Source organism: Eublepharis macularius, chromosome 1 (assembly GCF_028583425.1).
Source record: "Eublepharis macularius isolate TG4126 chromosome 1, MPM_Emac_v1.0, whole genome shotgun sequence".
Taxonomy (NCBI): Eukaryota; Metazoa; Chordata; class Lepidosauria; order Squamata; family Eublepharidae; genus Eublepharis; species Eublepharis macularius.
In genome coordinates, this window is record NC_072790.1 from 70,689,608 (window position 1) to 70,708,911 (window position 19,304).

At 41.3% G+C, this 19,304-nt stretch overlaps 1 protein-coding gene across 1 annotated transcript in view; it reads left to right on the forward strand.

Annotated features, from left to right (window-relative positions):
• The window catches only part of ADGRB3 (adhesion G protein-coupled receptor B3), a 654,643-nt gene that overhangs the window by 228,588 nt on the left and 406,751 nt on the right, over nucleotides 1-19,304 (forward strand). The window contains exon 2 of the mRNA XM_054979153.1: nucleotides 15,418-15,528. Coding sequence (XP_054835128.1) covers nucleotides 15,418-15,528 — 111 coding nt within the window. The remainder of the gene's footprint in view (nucleotides 1-15,417; nucleotides 15,529-19,304) is intronic.

Here is a 19,304-nt window from a genome sequence, read left to right on the forward strand (position 1 = left end):
CCAAACACAAACACAGATGCCGCCGGCATCAGCCACCGCTCCTGTATCACTGGAAACAGTGGGGCGCCCCTCCGCTTTTGCCTCCACGATCCACGATCCATGGATCGGAAATGGTAGATGATCGGTGTGGATCGTTAATTTGGGATCGTCGCTGGCGCCGATCCACGATCAGCTTGATCGGTATTTTTTGGGGGATCGTGCCCACCTCTACTCATTACTATTTGGGCCCAAACAGCTAGTGTAGATGTGATCCAAACTTTTAATGAGCTTTGGAGTAATGAGAACACCTTTTAAAGTTTACTCTTACTGTCACTGTATCTGATAAGTTCAATATCTTGAACTCTTCTCTGGAATAACCCTCCAAGAGAGCAGCATTGCTTCAGAAGTTCAAGTTCAAAATTCTTTTCAGAAGATGAGACAGGGTACTGTTCTGTTTTGACCAACACTACTACTGTCTTTGTTCTCCTAGCTAGAGTTGTTGGTTGAACATACGTAGCTGACCTATGAGAACCACAACTTAATATTGCTAGGATCAGGAGCACTGAGAATGCAGTAGAGTGTGGGGCAGAAATCAAGAGGATGAAGACTTTAACAAGCCTTAGTGTTGCAGTGCGTCAACTGAGCTACAAAATGCAAAACATTCATTTCATTTAACACTAGGGTTGGAAACTTACAGCTGGGTGTGGAGATCTCCTAGAATTACAACTGATTTCCGAACGTCAGATACTATTTCTCCTGGAGAAAATGACAATTTTGGAGGATGAATTCTATGACATCTTTTCTTACTGAGCTCTCTCCCCTTTTCAAAGTCCATCCTCCCCAGGCACCCCCGTCTCCAAATCTCCAGGAATTTTCTGAGCCAAAATTGGCAATATACTTTTCAAATAAGATAAATGTCTAGGATTGCATTTGCTGGAAAGGCCAGCTGTAGATCAGAATTTTACATCTGAAAAATTGTTTAGGAAGAATATCATCAGAGTTTCTTGAAATATGTTTTTTATCATTGCAGCTTCATGTTAGCTTGCTTTTCGGAAATTAATCTTAGTCATACCTTAGAAGTTAATAGATTGGAGGTTACCCTACTGGATCTAGGAATTTCTTAGAGAATTGCAAAAGATACCAGCAAATCCTGACTTGAAATGTAATGTTGTTCTGATGAGTGGCTGTGATGGGTTTATTAACATGTGCAAATATATTATCAGGGGAAAATATTTTGTATATACTCCAGGAAACAAAAATAGAATCTTGCCCATATGGAGCAGGTCAGGTTGGAGACAGTCATATATTTTTTTCTTTATTATTGCACTGAATTGCTGTAACTCTAATAAAAGTTACAAATAATACATAATTCCATTGTTTTCCTGACCCAAATATATTGCTGTAGCTACCATCAATAAATAACAATTATGCTAATCAGCATTTGTTGGGAGCTGGAGACCCAAATCCAGACCCTTGCTTCTGACTCCTGAATATCTGACTAGCGCTGTTGCCAATTATGTGACAGGGTGATGTGTATGCGGATTTGGCTGCCGGATTAAGTTTGGGAAGAGATTAAATATGGTATATTGTAATGGCTAATTATAAAGTAACAATAGTAGAAAAGTAAAAAATATGGAAAGTCTGAAGGAGAATTAAACTTTTACAAGAGTATGTCCAAAATTTTAAAATTAAAAGGAACATGAAGAGGAATAGTGTGTTAAATTCCAGTACTAAAATGGGTAATATAACTCAAGATTAATTTTTCCAAGTAAAAAGGTATGTTAATGGGATCTGAGTCATCAGTAATATGTATCTCAATATATCTTCTGGGAACATAATATGCCAGCACTAGGCTATATTTGCCATGCTATCCTAAGCACATTTATACCCTTCTAAGCCCATTGGTTTCAATGGACTGAGAAGGATGTAATTCTGCGTAGAATGGCACTGTTAGAATAAAAAAGTTTTCTTAATTTGAGAGACTTTGGGTGATTTTTTTGTGTTAAATGTAAATCTGTTTGAGAATGATCCAGTACTATATTCTTGGGAATAAAAGAATACAAGAAAGTAAGTTTGCATTGTTTGTTGACAATTAAAGAGTGGTAGACAAATTCAACAAACAGTTCAATTAGTTCTCGGAATGTTGCTGAGGGATTGTGTTCCGTATTTCATTGTTTGCCTTATGCACCTTTGAATCATGTATGCATACAAAATGTTGCCCATTTAAATACAAGGCCATGGTGCTTCTAGTGCTACAATTATTGAGCATGGCTCAATGATAAACAGGATTTCCGTTAGTGGAGGTGACTTTACTTGCTCTCCTCCTGCTGCCGCCCAAAATAACTCCTGAAATGACCCCCGTGAAAGGGCAGAGAGGTAGGCTTATCAGATTTCCCATTTTGGTAATCTTTCACCCTCAGCTCCACGGCTCTGCTACTGCTGTTAACTCCAGCAGGGGAAAAATGTGGGGTGGGAAATGATGTTGTAATGCCACTTCTGTTTGTACCCAGAAGTGACATAATGGCACTCAAGGAATTCCTCAGATCTCTATGGTAAAAAAAAAACAACACACAGAGATTGTGTGTTGTAATAGCATTGTTGTAATAGCATTGTAATACCGCTTCAATGTCCAACAAGAAGTAACATAACTTCTCACCCCTCATTTTTGCTCTCGCTGGAATGAAGATCCCAGCTGGCAACTCTAGTCGAAGGTCTGCACTGCAGCAGGAGGTGGGAACTGACAAAAATCACCCCCTTTCTATTTGCAGAAATCCTCTGTGGGATCGAACCTGCTATCATAGGCAATGTGCTGAGCAGTATTCAGGATTAATATAGTCCTGGCTAGTAGGCCTACAGCTGGTCCACCAGTGAACTGGCTTTACCTTGCATTGCTGTGCATAAGGATGCAATGTAATTGTGGAAAGGGAGGAAAGGATATACTCTAAATCAAGCCAATATGGGACAAATCATAGGGTATGCTGCAAATCTGTGATCAGATCTACCAACCTTAAGAAGCAACTAGTGACATACCTAATTATTCTGCTGCTATATGCAAAATATGAAGTTCTGATAGAGAATAACTGGCATGGATGAGTGGGCCCTATGCTTACAGATTTTTTCTTATTACCACCCTTTTTCTCCAAGATACTTTAATTTGGCCCTATATTTTGTTTGCTTTATCTTATAACTCAGCTGATATGAAATTCTTTGAATAAATAAAATATTTTATATCCTGTTATTGGCCTTGTTTCACATATTTTCAAAATTATTTCTCCACTGGTTATGACTAAATGGATAATACATTAATATCTATCTTGTGTGTAGGAAACTTGTCAGATGTATGCTGGAGCACAGGTCCCTTGCAATAATGGCCTCATTCTATTTTTTAGACCATAACAGTACTTCAGATAGACATTGGTTCTGCATATGCCATAACTATTTTTATTTTATATAAACATATGTAATAGTGCAGATAGAATTTACTTTCAAATTACACATCACCTGCTTGTTTGCTTTTAAGTTAAAGCTTGTTTACCTAGGCATAAATGTGATCAATGGGAATATGGAAATTACAGGGAAACATAAATGAGGTGGAAGGAAAATTACATATGTTGTAAATTATTTGCAGAATATGTAGAAATACAAAAAATGGGTATAAATGAGATTATGATTTTATATCTATATTGATATATTTGTGTATACGTACACACAAAACAGCCCCCATTAATAATAATAATTTAAGATTAAAAGTACACAAACTAGTTAAAACTAAGCAATTTAAAACATCATAGGTTTCAAGACAATGTAAAGCAAGTGTATAACACTGTGAGTAAAGTAAATTGGATGTAAAGGTTTTTAACATTGACCAGATATTACTAAAACAGATAAAAAACCAAAGCAGAAAGTTCACCTGAAAAATCTGTCTGTGAAATAGTCATACTGAATGTGTAAAGTATTGCTAAACCTAATCACCAGAAATACAGTGCAGTACTGTCAAAGCACAGGGCCCTGGGGCCCCTCCTGGTGGACCTCTGCCCTGACCTGTCTGGGCAAGACACCCACCGCCCTGGGTGCGAGCCATCCATCGTATGGCTGGGACTCAGTCTGGCCAGGCGAAGTGGTTCACCCCTTTAAAGCTCCCCCACCTGGGCAATGAGTAGGGGGGGGCTGGCTTGTCTAGGGGTTCCCCACCCAAGGCATCTGTCCTCGCAACTGGGCTGTACAGCAGCCAGCCGCTTCTGACAGACCCCTATTCCCAACCAATGGGGAGGTGCCAAGCGTGCTCACCAGCCCGATCAAATTTTCCCCTAACTTAAATCCCGCCAACAGGGAATGAACTCAGCCCCACCATGCCAATTAGCTCCCTCTTCACACAGTGCAAGGTAGGTGAAAAAAACTCCCTTCCCAAGGGCCAATCAGGGACAAGGAGAGAAAAATTCCTACCTGGCCCCCAAATGCGACTGGCTGATCATGCACTGCAATAGGGTGAGGTGTGTGGGCCAAGCACGAGGTGCAACTGAAGGCAAGGGGGAGTGGAGAAGCATGATAAGGCTGCTGGCTCCGCCCCCCCCCCAAGTAAAATCCCTGGATGCTTGGGTTTGCACCCTCTGCCTTCCTTCTTCTGAGGAGGTAAACTACAGCCCCGGCCTGAGTGGCTGTTGCCACTGGCCAAGAGGGCCGAATTATCTTGATATGACTATTCCATTTGACCTTCTCAACAATCCTATGAAGAAGATTGTTTTGAATAATGCACCTTAGGTCTTCCAACAGGATTGCCAACCCCCATTATTTATAATGCCAATATCCCTTTTTTGTTTTGATTTATATCCTGACTCCTCTTGCAGGCTTGGGGCAAGTAACAAAAGCAACTTCCTCAAGTAGAACAAGATTAAATTTCATCAAGTTTATTGACATTTATCCATCTCTTTCCAAACGGTCAGCCTGATCTTCCATAAAGGGGTTTGAATTTGGAGTTTGATGAGGTTCTATGGAAGGAGGTTCTATGATTTAGACTCAGTTATTACATCTTTCTGAATCAGACGCGTGGATGCCGTTAAGAGGGTGTCTATTATGTATCATATAGGAGATTATGCCCCTTGAATTATGTCCAGAAAAATACAAAGAACCAGTTAATGACCACTGGTGTAATATGGTAAGGTGTCGCCATTAAGAGGCAGGCCTCTGCATACTGCATAAACTTAAAAATTTATATAGTGCATAGGGCAGGTGCCTTAAGGTCAGTGCAAGAATCTTTTCTTGAGGAGACAATCATGCGAATAACTGTCACCATATTCTCATAAGATGGAAAAGGTTGCAGTCTTCTCATGAAGTGGAGCTGATATGAGTCTTGTTGGCTATTACCATAAAGTAGGTTTCAAAGCACCTCTGTGCTGCAACCCTAAAAACAATGGGGCTCAATACATGTACCATTTTGATTTCAATTTTTTCTTAATATTCACCCAGGTGACATCATAGGACCCTTAACAGTACACCTGCATACTCTGTAACTGATATATGTTATTATGGACAGAAATGACCTTCTTGCATTTACATTGGCCAAAATGGACAATCTTTATAATAGGAAATTTTGAAAAAGCAAGAGGCTTTCAAAAGGGAAACAGAAGCCAGTGAGGGAGCGTTTCAATCTCTTGCAGCACTTTAGCAGAAGAGTTTCAAAGGAATACTCCAGTGACGAACTGCTGATTTGGAATCTTCATGAAGATCTGATACGATCAAACTTGAATCCATTTTAGGTTTCTTAGCTCACTACAAAAAGTAATTGTTCCGCCTGTTCACATTTATGTACAATATTCAGATTCTTCATCCTTTGTTAATTCATTGACTATTGGGATTGGTCTATACCCAGTCTTAGTGTATTGTTTAATCTTCTAACTGGATCTTGTTGTCATTTGTGCTATGTCAGTTTCCTTGGACAAAGTGTGTTATATTTAGAGGTGAGCATGAACAGGAAAAAAAACCAAGCACGATGTTCATTGTTCATTACTATCCACGAACAGGGAATCACGAACAAGTACGAACATGACCGTGTTCACGAACATGTTCGTGGTTGGCTGTTCGTGGGAGGGAGGTGGGGGAGAGAGACTGAAGGGAAGAAGATTCCACATGCCATTTGCAAACAGTGTGGGGAACCTCCTTCCCTTTAAAGTCGCCCTCCTTCCAGCTGGCTGCATGGAGGAAGGGGAGACTTGGAAGGGAAGAAAGTTCCCTGCACCGCCATTTGCAAATGGCGTGGGGAACCTCCTTCCCTTCAAAGTCTCCCTCCTTCCAGCTGGCTAAAGGGAGGGGGAGGGAGACTCTGAAGGGAAGAAAGTTCCCCATGTCGTTTGCACACAGCGTGGAGAACCTCCTTCCCTTCAGTCTCCTTCCAGCCGGCTGGAGGGAGGGGGGGAGACTTGGAAGGGAAGAAAGTTCCCTTCACCGCCATTTGCAAATGGCGTGGGGAACCTCCTTCCCTTCAAAGTCTCCCTCCTTCCAGCTGGCTAAAGGGAGGGGGAGGGAGACTCTGAAGGACAGAAAGTTCCCCATGTCGTTTGCAAACAGCGTGGTGAACCTCCTTCCCTTCAAAGTCTCCTTCCAGCCGGCTGGAGGGAGGGGGGGAGACTTGGAAGGGAAGAAAGTTCCCTGCGCTGCCATTTGCAAATGGCGTGGGGAACCTCCTTCCCTTCAAAGTCTCCCTCCTTCCAGCTGGCTAGAGGGAGGGGGAGGGAGACTCTGAAGGAAAGAAAGTTCCCCATGTCGTTTGCAAACAGCGTGGTGAACCTCCTTCCCTTCAAAGTCTCCTTCCAGCCGGCTGGAGGGAGGGGGGGAGACTTGGAAGGGAAGAAAGTTCCCTGTGCTGCCATTTGCAAATGGCGTGGGGAACCTCCTTCCCTTCAAAGTCTCCCTCCTTCCAGCTGGCTAGAGGGAGGGGGAGGGAGACTCTGAAGGAAAGAAAGTTCCCCATGTCGTTTGCAAACAGCGTGGTGAACCTTCCCTTCAAAGTCTCCCTCCTTCCAGCCGACTGGAGGGAGGGGGGGAGACTTTGTCACAAAACCCCTGACAAGTGGCTGAGTTGGGGATGAAATGCTCCTCTCCCTGCTGCTGTGCAGCAGCGGGGAGAAATGCATTTCACCCTGGCAGGCTGCACTCAGCCACTTGTCAGGGGGTTCCCTGACCAGCAGCTGAGTGGGGGATTTAAATGTCCCTCTTCCTGTGCTGCACAGCAGCAGGGAGAGGAAAATTTAAACCGCAGCTGGCTGCAATCAGCCCTTGTCAGGGTTTTCCCTGACAAGCAGCTGAGTCAGGGGTGAAGTGCCCCTGGGCTTAGATTGGGGTTTTCAGGGCAACAGGAGTTCAGACAGAGTTCATGCCTACTGTTGCCAAGGGAATTGATTGAAAGGTGCCAGACTCTCTGGCTTGACGAACGGATGATGAACACTACGAACAGGGCTTGGAACGAACACATGTTCATCGGGAACGGGGCCCCATGAACAGCTTGCTTGTGAACAGCTGATCAGGCTGTTCATGGCTTTTTTTTGTTCATATTGCTGTTCGTGCCCACCTCTAGTTATAACGGGATCTTCTGGCTTCTCTTTGTAATAACTTCCCCTTCCCCGCAATTCTGCAGTTTGTAGCTTTGGGTATATATACAGCTTTTCCAACTGAATGTGAAGTTTCATGCATTTGACAAGGTAGGTTCTTGCTCACAAAAGCATATGCCACAGTAAGTTTGTTCATCTTTAAAGTGCTACAGAACGATTTCTCCTCTTGGCTGCAGCAGTCTAGCATAGTTAATCCATTGTAATTTGTCCCCATGTACAATGGGAAGTCTAAGCTCTACTAGGTCAAATCACTTGCTGACCATTTTTACTTCAATCTCATTACTATTCAGTTTCAGATAACTGGGCCTTATATTTTACCCACTGTGAAAAAGTCACTATACAGGGACAGAGATCTGAAACAGAGCAACAATATTGTTAAAGGTCAGTCATGTTTATGCCTGCATTTCAGAAGAGAGATAAAGCTGAGGAGCTTGCTTAGAGATCACCAAGCTAATTCCTGATTGAGCTGAGATTTTAAGCAAGGGGTGTCAGTATATAGTAACTTGTGTTGCAAGTTACTATATAGTGTACTATATACAGTAACTTGTGTTGCATCCACTACAAAAAGTTTTCTAGGCCTACATGCCCTAATTATTATTAACTGGGACTGGTTCAGGATTATATTGTCCTTTCCTGGTTTATTGGGGCAAATGATCTTCACCTTTATTAGTATAGCATTGTTCATTGCAACTGTTGAAGAGTCTTCAAGCTTGATTCGATGTGATGCATTTCAAAAAGTACAATAAAATTAATTACAGTGTAATTGGAAAGTGGGAATGGCAAAAAACTCATTTGTTTAAATTCTTATGATGCATTCAGCCAAAACAAATGTCCCATTTATCCCATAATCTCATAAAATAAACTTGCAGCCAGGATTGCCAGTGCTGGCATCCAGCAGGAGATTGTAGGGGTTGGAGACCTACCTGAACAGTGTTTCTCCAGCACCATGACACCACTGCTAGTGCAAACTGGAAGTGATATCATTGCATTGGCATGATGTTCTAGAATTCGTGCCAAAGTTACGGTAGAACAGAAACATGGTGCCAAATCGACCCCTCTTCCTCATCATCCCCATCATCCTGTTGAGCAGCTGTGGGGAACAGGAGGTCCAGGGCAGAAGTGGCCGCCCTACTTCCAACATTTGTCTCAGATTTGCATGTAAAAATCCTGCTGACCTATGTGTTAAGGGGAATCCTTTCACATTGACGTAAGTGTTGGTTTTGTTACTACTACCACACATTTTTGTATCATTAAAGCAGTATTGTTTGCAAGCTGAACCACTATTATTTTTATATTGCAGATAAGGGGTCCAGGCTGAGGTTTAAGGTTTTCCTGCCTTGTAGTTCATACTCATAGCCCACAAGATCATGCCTGATCTTAATAGTATTATTCTTGAGGTTTGTTAGAACAGAAACATCTTTTAGCCACTATGCTACACCCATTCTGCCTCCATCAGCTGTGTGCAGTGGAGAAACCAACAAAGGCATTTGGTGGTTGTTTCAGCTGTTTGTAATCATAGTTGCGAAGTTTCCATAAGGCTTACATGTTGGGAAATGTAACCAGTAAGCTTTTTGTATGTTTCTAATTGAATGTACTGAAAAGCAAGAGTGAACTGTGATGTGCTTTGACACTTTTGTCCTGTCAGTCCAGTAAATTTAGCAAAACACAGCCCAAATTGCAAGGACTTTCAGAATTGCCCTCTTTTCTTCATCATTTTATTAGGTCATCTAATCTTTGGATGCTGCTGCTCTTCTCAGGAGAATATTCTACTGATTTTTTCCCCCTTTTCGGTTTGATTTGCTGGAACATAATATGGCAGGAAGAAAAAGAAAGCACAAGTAGCAGCTAGACGCTCGTTTTTTACTGCAGATGTGTGCAGTTTTAAGTTAAGGCACATCCTGCCATCTAGTGATGAAAACAAAATTATACCAGATGTGGGTGTGACTAAAAAAAAGCACCTAATAAGGAAATTTAGAAAACAACATGCAGTAATAGCAAAGAATGTGAACACCCTGTGCTGTTTAGATTGTGTGACAGAAGTGTATAAGAAATTATGGAGGAAGTAGTATTGCAGAAAGAAGTGTCAGGCTTCTTGAGTCTTGAAACAGAGCTCATCTACTGAAGCAAAGATACTCCAGTGGAGTCAGCACTGATAGTATAACTCTTTGTACTGATTCTCCACAGATTTCTTCAGACAGATTGCACTGGCAGTTTTCCAAGCATATGTTGCTGTTGGAATTCTTTCAAGGAGGGAGTTGTAATTTTTGCATAGAATCTAGAAATAAATTTTTAAGTCACTCAGGTCAAAGGCATCACTGTACAGCATATTATTGATGTTGATGATAACAATAACAACAATTTCATTTATAGCCTGCCCTTCTCATTGAGACTCAAGGCAGATTACAAAATAGGAAAAGCAATTCAATCAGATATTGGAGGCTTATCTAAGACCTTGAATAAACAAAGCAGTAGAACTAGGTTTTCAGAACTAGAAAACAATGCAAACAAAAAAACTGTCTAAGAAAACAGAAACTATCTGAGGAATAACATACCAGGATGCAAATAAAGAGGACATTGTAGTAAAAAGGGATGTGATTCTTACAATGAATATTGCAAAAGACTACAATACTAGCTAAGTGTGATTTAGAAAATAAACCAAGAGAATTGCGAAATGCCAGAACGGGATCATTGGTCTGCAGTCCCGAAAAGTAAATGTGAAAGTCCACATGTGCAACAGGGATCCCTGCTTCAGTTAGCAGCATCCCCCTTTTGCCATGTGACAGGGTGTTCCCCATTTTCCCAAACTCTTCATCTTTGATCTAGCTCCAAGCATTTGCCAGTAGATGCATATAGCAGTGAGTGGCTCTGAGAAGACATCTGGCCAGTTCAGTGGAACATGACTATTGTGTGGAGATGTGGATGCATTTCCGGATGCTTATCTCAGCCTGTATAATTTGTGCACATGAAATACTGATGCTTTCCTCTACTAGATGGGGAGATTTTGGTTGTATAATACACTTCCAAATAAGCATCTATAGGACTACAGGTAGATAGCCCAATCCAACAGAGTCATGGTACCGGCAGGAATGTAAGCATGACTAGCAATGTACTATTACAGCTGAGGTATGTTCCTGCTAGTGAAGCAGAAACAGCTGGCTTTTCCTCTCTTGCAGGCATAATAACCCTTTGGAAACTTTAGATGGAATTGCAATGTAATTCTTGGCTTCGGTGATTTAATTGGATGTGTACTTTGAATAGAAATATGTGTGCAATCTTCTAGAGCTGCTCACTTTAAGCTGAGTTCTGTTCAGCTCTGAATGGCCTTCTTAGAACCACTGGAGTTGCTAAAGTTCTTAAGATGGTGCACATAGAACAATTAGTGGGCTAGCCCTATTGTGATGTTATACCAATGGATGGATGGTTGCATTCTCTCCCCAGACTCTGATAACTGAAAGACTAGGCTGCAAGACTATGCCTTTAAACTGCGGTCTCTGGTCAGCAGGCTGAGGTTCACTGATACTGTTGTACATTTTGCATAAACCAGGGAGGAACTTAATGGAGCTATGTACCTTCTTACTAATATAGGCTCATATGTTGTAATATACACTACATGCATGTTCAGACCTTGTTCTGATGCCCAGAATCTTAGCTATAAGCATCCCCAAATCAATGGAAATCAAAGTCAAATAATTTAACTAGGCTGAGGAAGAATTAGCATTTCCAGATTAAGTTCTCAATGAATACATCAGTATAGCTCAAGTCTTGTAGCAAATGGTTTGTGTGTTTTAACTGTTTTCATAAGTATTACATTGGTAGGTAGCGGAAGATCATCACTCCTGCCTACTGTGCTATGACAGCGAAACATCTTTAGTCCTTTGGTGATTACGTGAGTGCGTTTAGGTTAGCTTTTGTTTTGTTCTTTTTTGAGAGAAAAAGAAATGAACCCCAATTGGAGGGTTTTTCATCATTCCCTCTCAGATATTAAATCAGTCATGTGATACCTAAACATTCTTTGTAAACTCACTTTCTTTAGTAGTTGTGGTCTAAAAAAAAACCCCACACTGCCCCTCAATGCCTCTGGAACCCCTTCCTATAGCAAAGCAATTTCAATTTTGAAGTTTTGCATTTTGAAAATCGACAGGCTTTCTGAGATACCAGTGCCAAGTGTCAAGAAGATGGTGCTAAAAAATGTAGCAGCTCCTGTCACCTAGCAACCGACCACTAGATCAAGCAACTGTTTTTACAACTGTCCCTGTGCACAATGTCTGAGCGAGCCACTGAGCCAAGCACAAAGGACAGGGTCTCTATATACCTCTACTCCTCCAGCTTTTACTGCTTGGAACTACCAAAAAAAAGTGCAACCATTGAGTATAACTGGTAGACTGCATTCCCTTGGTGGAACAATAATTCTGCGTAGCTGTTTCACAAATTGATTGAAATCTTACCCAGTATTTACAATATTCATTTAATTGCCAGATTTTAAATCTCTGCATGGTATCTAATAAAAAAACATTCTACCTCATTTCTGGAAAAATTTAAATTATAAAATAGAAGAAGATGAAGGATTTCACAGAGAAGATATATGTATATCCTTGAACACACCCAGCTTGGGTCTGTATGTGGTATGGTGTATTCAGGGAAGGACTGAATATTAAACTTTAAATAATTTAATTATTCCTAGAATTCATGTACAGTGTATCGTATATAATTAACATATATTTTATTTTTATTTATTTATTTAATTCAGTTTATATTCCGCCCTCTCTGCATCAGCAGGCTCAGGGAGGATAACAATCAATATAGTAATTTAAAATACATATAGCTTTAAAACCAATAAAACTACATAAATATTTAAAACATACAACAGCAGACTTCTCCAAAAAAACCACCACCGAACCATCTCCAAAAGTATTTAACAGGTTGGGTAGTAGATACTTCTAGGTAGGGGGGAATGTTTTCCTCTAGTCGGCTATATTTTATTAATTAAGTTGCTTTAGAAAAAGAAAATGGTTTTAGAAAAATTGTTTTAGAAAAAGAAAAATTAGGATGCAAATTTAGTGGCTGAATAGTTAACTGAAATCATAGTGGTTAGAGTATCATACTAAAATCTGGGAAACCCAGGCTTGAATCTCCACTATGTTATAGAAGTTAACTTAGGCCAGTCATACATTCTCAGCCTATCCTACCTCAGGGGGTTGCTGTGAGGATAAAACAAAGGAGAGGAGAACAACATCAGCCACTTTGGGTTCCCATTGGGGAGAAAGGCAAGCTATAAATGAAGTAAATTAAATAATTTAAAAGTCATGCATATATACAGGAAAATATATTATTGGCGGGGAGGCTTTGTCCTGACAATTATTAGGAATGAGAGCCTTAGAGCCAAAACACACGAGAAGAAATACCCAGATTCAGCACGTGTTCTCTTACCTCAAGGTTTGCCGGGATCTGTAGGCGTCCTGGAAGCTTAAAGTTTAGCATTTACAGAGCAGCAGGAAGGGAAATACAGGCACCTGTATTTCCCTTCCTGCTGCTCTGTAAATGCTAAACTTTAAGCTTCCAGGACGCCTACAGATCCCGGCAAACCTTGAGGTAAGAGAACACGTGCTGAATCTGGGTATTTCTTCTCGTGTGTTTTGGCTCTTAGTGGTGAGAAATTGCTCTTCAGTGTGTGTGGCTGTATGCTGGCAGCAGAGGTCACCCAGTAACCTCTAAGAAAGGATTTTGCAATTATGCAAATAGCAGTGGCCTTCCATGTATCTTGCTTGCGGGGGGACTAGTTCTCACAGTTGCCACACATACACACAGGGCTCATTTCGAGGGGGAACGCACAGGAATGCAGTTCTGGCAGTTCCTCAAAGAGGTCACATGTCAGGTGGCCCCGCCCATCTGACTCTTGGCCATTTTGGGCCCGTTTTGGCCTGGATTGGGGCCGAAACTGCCTGGATTGGGCCTCTGACAGGTGGTGTGGATCACTCTCCCGCTCATCAGCGGCCCGATCCTGACCATTTTGGGCCCCTTTTCTGTCATTTTCAGTCCCTTTTTGCCATTTTGGGCCCAATTTTGGCCTTGAATGGCCGGGATTGGGTCCAAAACAGCCAGGATAGGTGATGTCAGGGGTGTGGCATATGCAAATCAGTTATGCTAATGACACACTTCTGGTGATGGCAAGAGGCGTGGCATATGAGTTATGCTAATGAGTTTCTCCAGCTCTTTTTCTACAAAATGACCTCTGCACACACATCTTGTGAAGCTGGCAAAAATGTGAGTAGGCTCATAAAAAGGAGCTAGAGAAGGAGCCAAAGATTTGCATTTGCATGAAATGTTGCAACATGACCAGAAGCTAACAACTTCTACCACAGTGATCTGAACCACTGAGATAGTTTCAGGTGGGCAGCTGTGTCGCTCTGTAGTAGAAGAGTGAGGTTTGGGTCCAGTAGCACCTTAGAGACCAACTAGATTTCCAGGGTGTGATCTTTCAAGAGTCGAAGGTCCCTTCATCAGGCACTGGAGTGGAAAAAGGCATGAATCTTTAATGTCCAGACAGTCCTTTCCCACCCAAATTTTCAGCAAGCGTTTTGGGCTACCATTTTGAGGAGGAGGCAATAAAAAGGCAATATGAAAGAAATATGGTGTGTTGGCTAGAGTGACTAACTAGGATCTGTACAACCCAGGTTCCATTCTCTGCTCTGCCATGGAAGTTCACTGGTTGACCTCGAGCCAGTCCCAAGCTCTCAGCCTAACCTACCTCACAGAGTTTTGTGAATGGAAAAAAATGGAGGAAAGGAGAATGATGTAAGCTGCTTTGGGTCCCCATTGGGGAGAAAGGTGAGATATGAATGATATAAAATAAATAAATAAAATAAGTAAAGTCACGCTCTGTGGGCAGAAGTCTTTGGATCTGCAGAAATGTTAGACTGGATCCAGCATACATGACACTTCTTGCAGGAATCAGTAGAGCCTTTGGCGGATACTCTGAATGCCATATATTCCTCCATTGCTGAAGCAACATCATGGGCTGTGATGCTGCATTGCTGAAGATGTTGGGGCCCCAGGTTGTAAACTAGCATAGCAAATCTTAGGCTCAAACTCCTAGAAATTAAGTGGTTGGTCAGAGGCAGTGGAGAAGATATTCAGTAGCGCTATGTCAGATGTAAAACAGCCTCTCGTGATTCCCACATGGGAATTTTTTAACATAGAAGTTGCCTATTAAAATCAAAAGACAGCAAGAAAAATCCCCGCGCCTTCAATGCTCTTTGTAACTGAGAGTTTTCTGAAGCAATGAAAGTCACAGGCACAGCTGCTGCTGCATCCAGCGTATCATTAAGCATTTTATGGGCCACTTCATCATGTGACATTGGCACTGTTCTCATGAAAGCCCGCTTGCCAGTCCATCAGTCTGAATGATGAGAAGGAAGAGTATCGATCTCTGCAGGAAACACTAGGTTCTGTCACAGAACAACACTTACCTCTCTGGTGGTAGTTTTCTGGTGTGGTTTGCACTGATTTTAAAATATTCTGAGTACCATGTCTCCAGTATAAATAACTGATTTTGTCCCACAGCTGATTTTAAGTATACACATCTCTGAAATGTTGATTTTTCAAAAAATATTTTTAAAACTTCCAGTTTAAATCTCTCCACCTAGGTTTAAGTATAATTATTTTTTTTAAAAAAAACTAGCCTAGCAAAACAAATTGATGTGAACTGCCATGTTCCTTTGGTCTGAAATTTTACCAATACGATCTCCGGATGTTTTTGACAAAATTCTTGCATGAGATAGTATGTAATCTTTGAGAAATGTCTGCACACAGCTTTCATAAACCTTTATTCTGTCTTTAGAATTTGGAATGATGGGAGATCATACAATTAAAAGTCAGCGACCTCGATCTGTTCATGAGAAAAGGGTCCCTCAGGAACAAGCTGATGCTGCTAAATTTATGGCACAAACTGGTAATACATTAGTTACATTTTTCTACTTACTGTGTTTAATTTTAGCAAAGCCACTGCATGTCTCCATAATCCTTTGCTGCATATTTGTCAGTTTTCTAAGCTGATACTTTTTTAAAGCCATTTCTTCTTATTTTTTTTTACCACCAGTTAAAGTCCATAAATAAAGTAGCCATAAATTAGAAAGATTGTTTAGACATGGGCATTGTAAATTGTGACTACTAAATGAATCTGAGTTTCTTTAATATAAAAGTACATTTTCATTAATATGAAAAAATATTTAATGGAATATAAGTAAAAGTCACCTGACCTAGATAGCCCCAGCAAGCCCAATTTCATCAGATCTCAGAAGCTAAGCAAGGTCAACTTTGGTTAGTAATTGGATGGGAGACCTCCAAAGAAGACCAAAATTGCAGAGGCAGGCAATGGCAAACCACCTCTATTAGTCTCTCTTGCTTTGAAAACCCCAGTAGGAGTCACCATAAGTTGGCTTTGACTTGACAGCACTCTCCACTCCATAGGTAAAACTACACAACATTACCCATCATTTAAGAGAATATTAAATTTAGCATACATTATTAAACATATAGTTGAATTCAGTGCAATGCCCTTGTCAGGACCGCAGAAGGATTGCCAATATTCCCAGCAAACTTCTTCCCCCAGCAGTCAGTTTTCAAGTTTGGGAATCACAGGACCTGCCTGGTTAGGATGGGAGGCTGCAGTGGGAAGAGGGGGAGGAAGCAATTGCTCCCTCCTTCCTCTTCCATCAGCTCTAGAACTCTAGGCACAGCAGACAGGAGGGAGCAATTTTACCCCTCCCTACTGCAGCTTCCTGATCCATGTAACTGTTATTCCATATGGGTCCTGCAGTCTTGGGAATAAATTTTTGTTGGGGAGAGAGGAATGTTGTGAAAATCACCAACCATGAGCATTTTTTGCTGACATGTCATGGGATGATTAACTTGCTTCATAACAGAAGCTAAGGAATGTTGGTATGTGAATAGAAAAAAGAAAAACTAGAAGTGCAGGATTAAATCTGATCTTCTAAGAAAAACTTACTTCCTCCATTCCAGCAAACAAGAGAATCATCTTGCTGGCATTCCTCTTTGTGGGGTTCGTGGAATAGGCCAGCACCCTCCACCCCTTCTTTCACACATCCCTTTTGTACAGCTTTACCAGATTACCCACCATGGTAGGCAGTCTGCTGGTCCCTACCTACACTCTGCTCTAGCAATGTCACTTCCAGCCGTTCTTGATGTCACAATGTTATAGGAATTCCTCAGACCTTTGTGGTTAAAAAACAGGAATTCCTAGAGCATCATGATGTAATTTCCAGGTACAAGCAGAAGTGACATCATATAACATCAATTCCCACCTACACACCCATTTTTCTTCCACTGGAATGAAGAAGTCACCCACCAATCTTAGTTTTGTGAAGATAATTGCTTGCAGGATAAGAAAGCAATGTAAGATGTTCCCTAATTTCTTTCTTTTTTTCCCTTCTTTCTTTTTTTTTGTAAAAAAGGTGAGAAATAACCTACTAATAGATGAGTGATAACCTACCAGAGAAAGGTTAAAAGTTTTATTCCTCAACTTTGATAAGGCTCAGATTTACTTTTTTTGCCTTTCTAAAACAGAGCTGGACAAATCTAATTAATCATCCTGATCCAGCCATAGAAATATCTTTACACTGCAGTAACAGGCTGTATTCAGAGATGCCTGAATGTGGATATAGCTCTGAGATGGTTAGTGCAGCTCTCATTTATACCACAAAAGTGCGGATGGATCTGTTCCTTTTCACTGCTTTGCATTGCAGATGGAAAATACATCCCTACCAACTATCGTGGTTTACAATCTAAAATTATTTTTCAGTCAAGGATTCCAGTCCTATTCTATTTTTTCAGTCAAAATGACAGTATTTAAGAATAAATCAGCATAATTACACAAACCTTATGCTAGTTAAGGCCACTATCCTCCAGCTAGTTGTTCCATAGTATTTCATGAAGTAAGTGAATGTACTGTGGAATAAGTTTTGTGAAGAATGAAATCAACGGGTAGAATCTTTATCAAACAGCACTATGGTGCTATGCTGACAAGGCTCAGTTTCTTAGCACTGTCCCCTTCACTGTATTCTAAGAAATGAGTGAGCCTTCAGAAGGATTTCAACTATAGTTAATATGGACCAGTTCACATGATAGTCATACCCCCTCTGTTATTGCTGCACATATATGTATCATATTCTTGGATATCCAACTCTGTGGGATGATTGATGATAAAAACTTACAAATTCAAGTTATCAAGTAATAACTTGAATAGCTCAGTGTATATATATTTATACACTATATATTTATGGCACACATAATGTTATTCTATATATCCTAGAATATCTTATTCCATACACTAAAGATATTAAACAAGGATCCTGGAAATGGCGCGGCGCGGTCAGGTCTGCTGAGTGAGAGCTCCAGACCTTGATTTAAACAAATGAAAAATTGCATTTCTCAAGCACAGTGCTTGTAGACTGCTGTTAAGTTTCATGTAGTCACAGCATATGTTGATTTTCATAAATGTGAACATAAAATTTTGCTATGCACAAATAATAAATTCACACAGGACATGACAGAAAAACTCAGCTCAAAACTCTTTGACATTTCGGCTAGGGTTGCTAATCTTTGGCTGGCAACCCCTGGGTGCATTGCAGAAACAGGCATCATGAGATGTTGTGATGTCACTTCCAGGTATATACCCAGAAGTAACATCATGGCATCACACGATGCTTGAGGAATTTCCCAAATTCTACTCTATGTTAAAAACCATAGGATTTGGGAAATTTTTAACGTATTACATGACTCCATTCCCTCCCCCATTTTTGCTGCCTCTGTTCCATCAAGCAAAAGTGAGAGCATGGGGGCTGAGGATGGGGGTTGCCTGCCACAGTAGGCAACTTGCCCCCCCCCCTACTTTGAGCCATCTGGAAAACTACACAGCTAAGGCTCACTGTACACATGTGAGATCTGCTTCAGCTGGTGTGATCCCATACTGCATGTGAATATCATGACCATGTAGTTGGGGATGATCGCTTAAACTTCCCCATGGAATTGGCACACTCCTTCTCGCTCCTCCTTTTAACAGCCTCACATATGCTTACATGAATCCCAGCACCAAGAGAAAATACCTTACTTTAAGCACTTCTGTGCTCTAGGTCAGGCTCCCTAATCTTTTTGAGTCTGCAGCACCTTTGGAATTCTGAGACAGGGAAGTGGGCAGCAACACAAAATGGCTGTCAGGGGAGGTGGAGTCAGCCACAAATGTCAGGAAACACGGTTATCCATAACCGGGGCTTTTTTTCAGCTGGAACGGAGTTCTGGCACCTCTTGAAAATGGTCACATGGCTGGTGGCCCCGCCCCCTGATCTCCAGACAGAGGGGAGTTTAGATTGCCCTCTGCGCCGCTTGCGGAGGACAATCTAAACTCCGCTCTGTCTGGAGATCACGGGACGGGGCCACCAGCCATGTGACCATTTTCACTGAAGGCAATTTAAACTTAAAAAAAAATCCCTCCTTGTTTCACTGACCCAAAGTGATGTCATTGTGCGTGTGTGCACTTTGCGCATGCAAATGTGGTACCAGGGGCACCACCTCCCACCAAGAGTTGTCCCCTGTGCTGGCAACCCACTGAGTTCCACCACCTCTTTTCCCAGAAAAAAAGCCCTGTGCATAACTCTAATAGAAACTCTTCAACATTTCAGGCAGAAGCTCTGTTTAATAAGATGCCTTTTA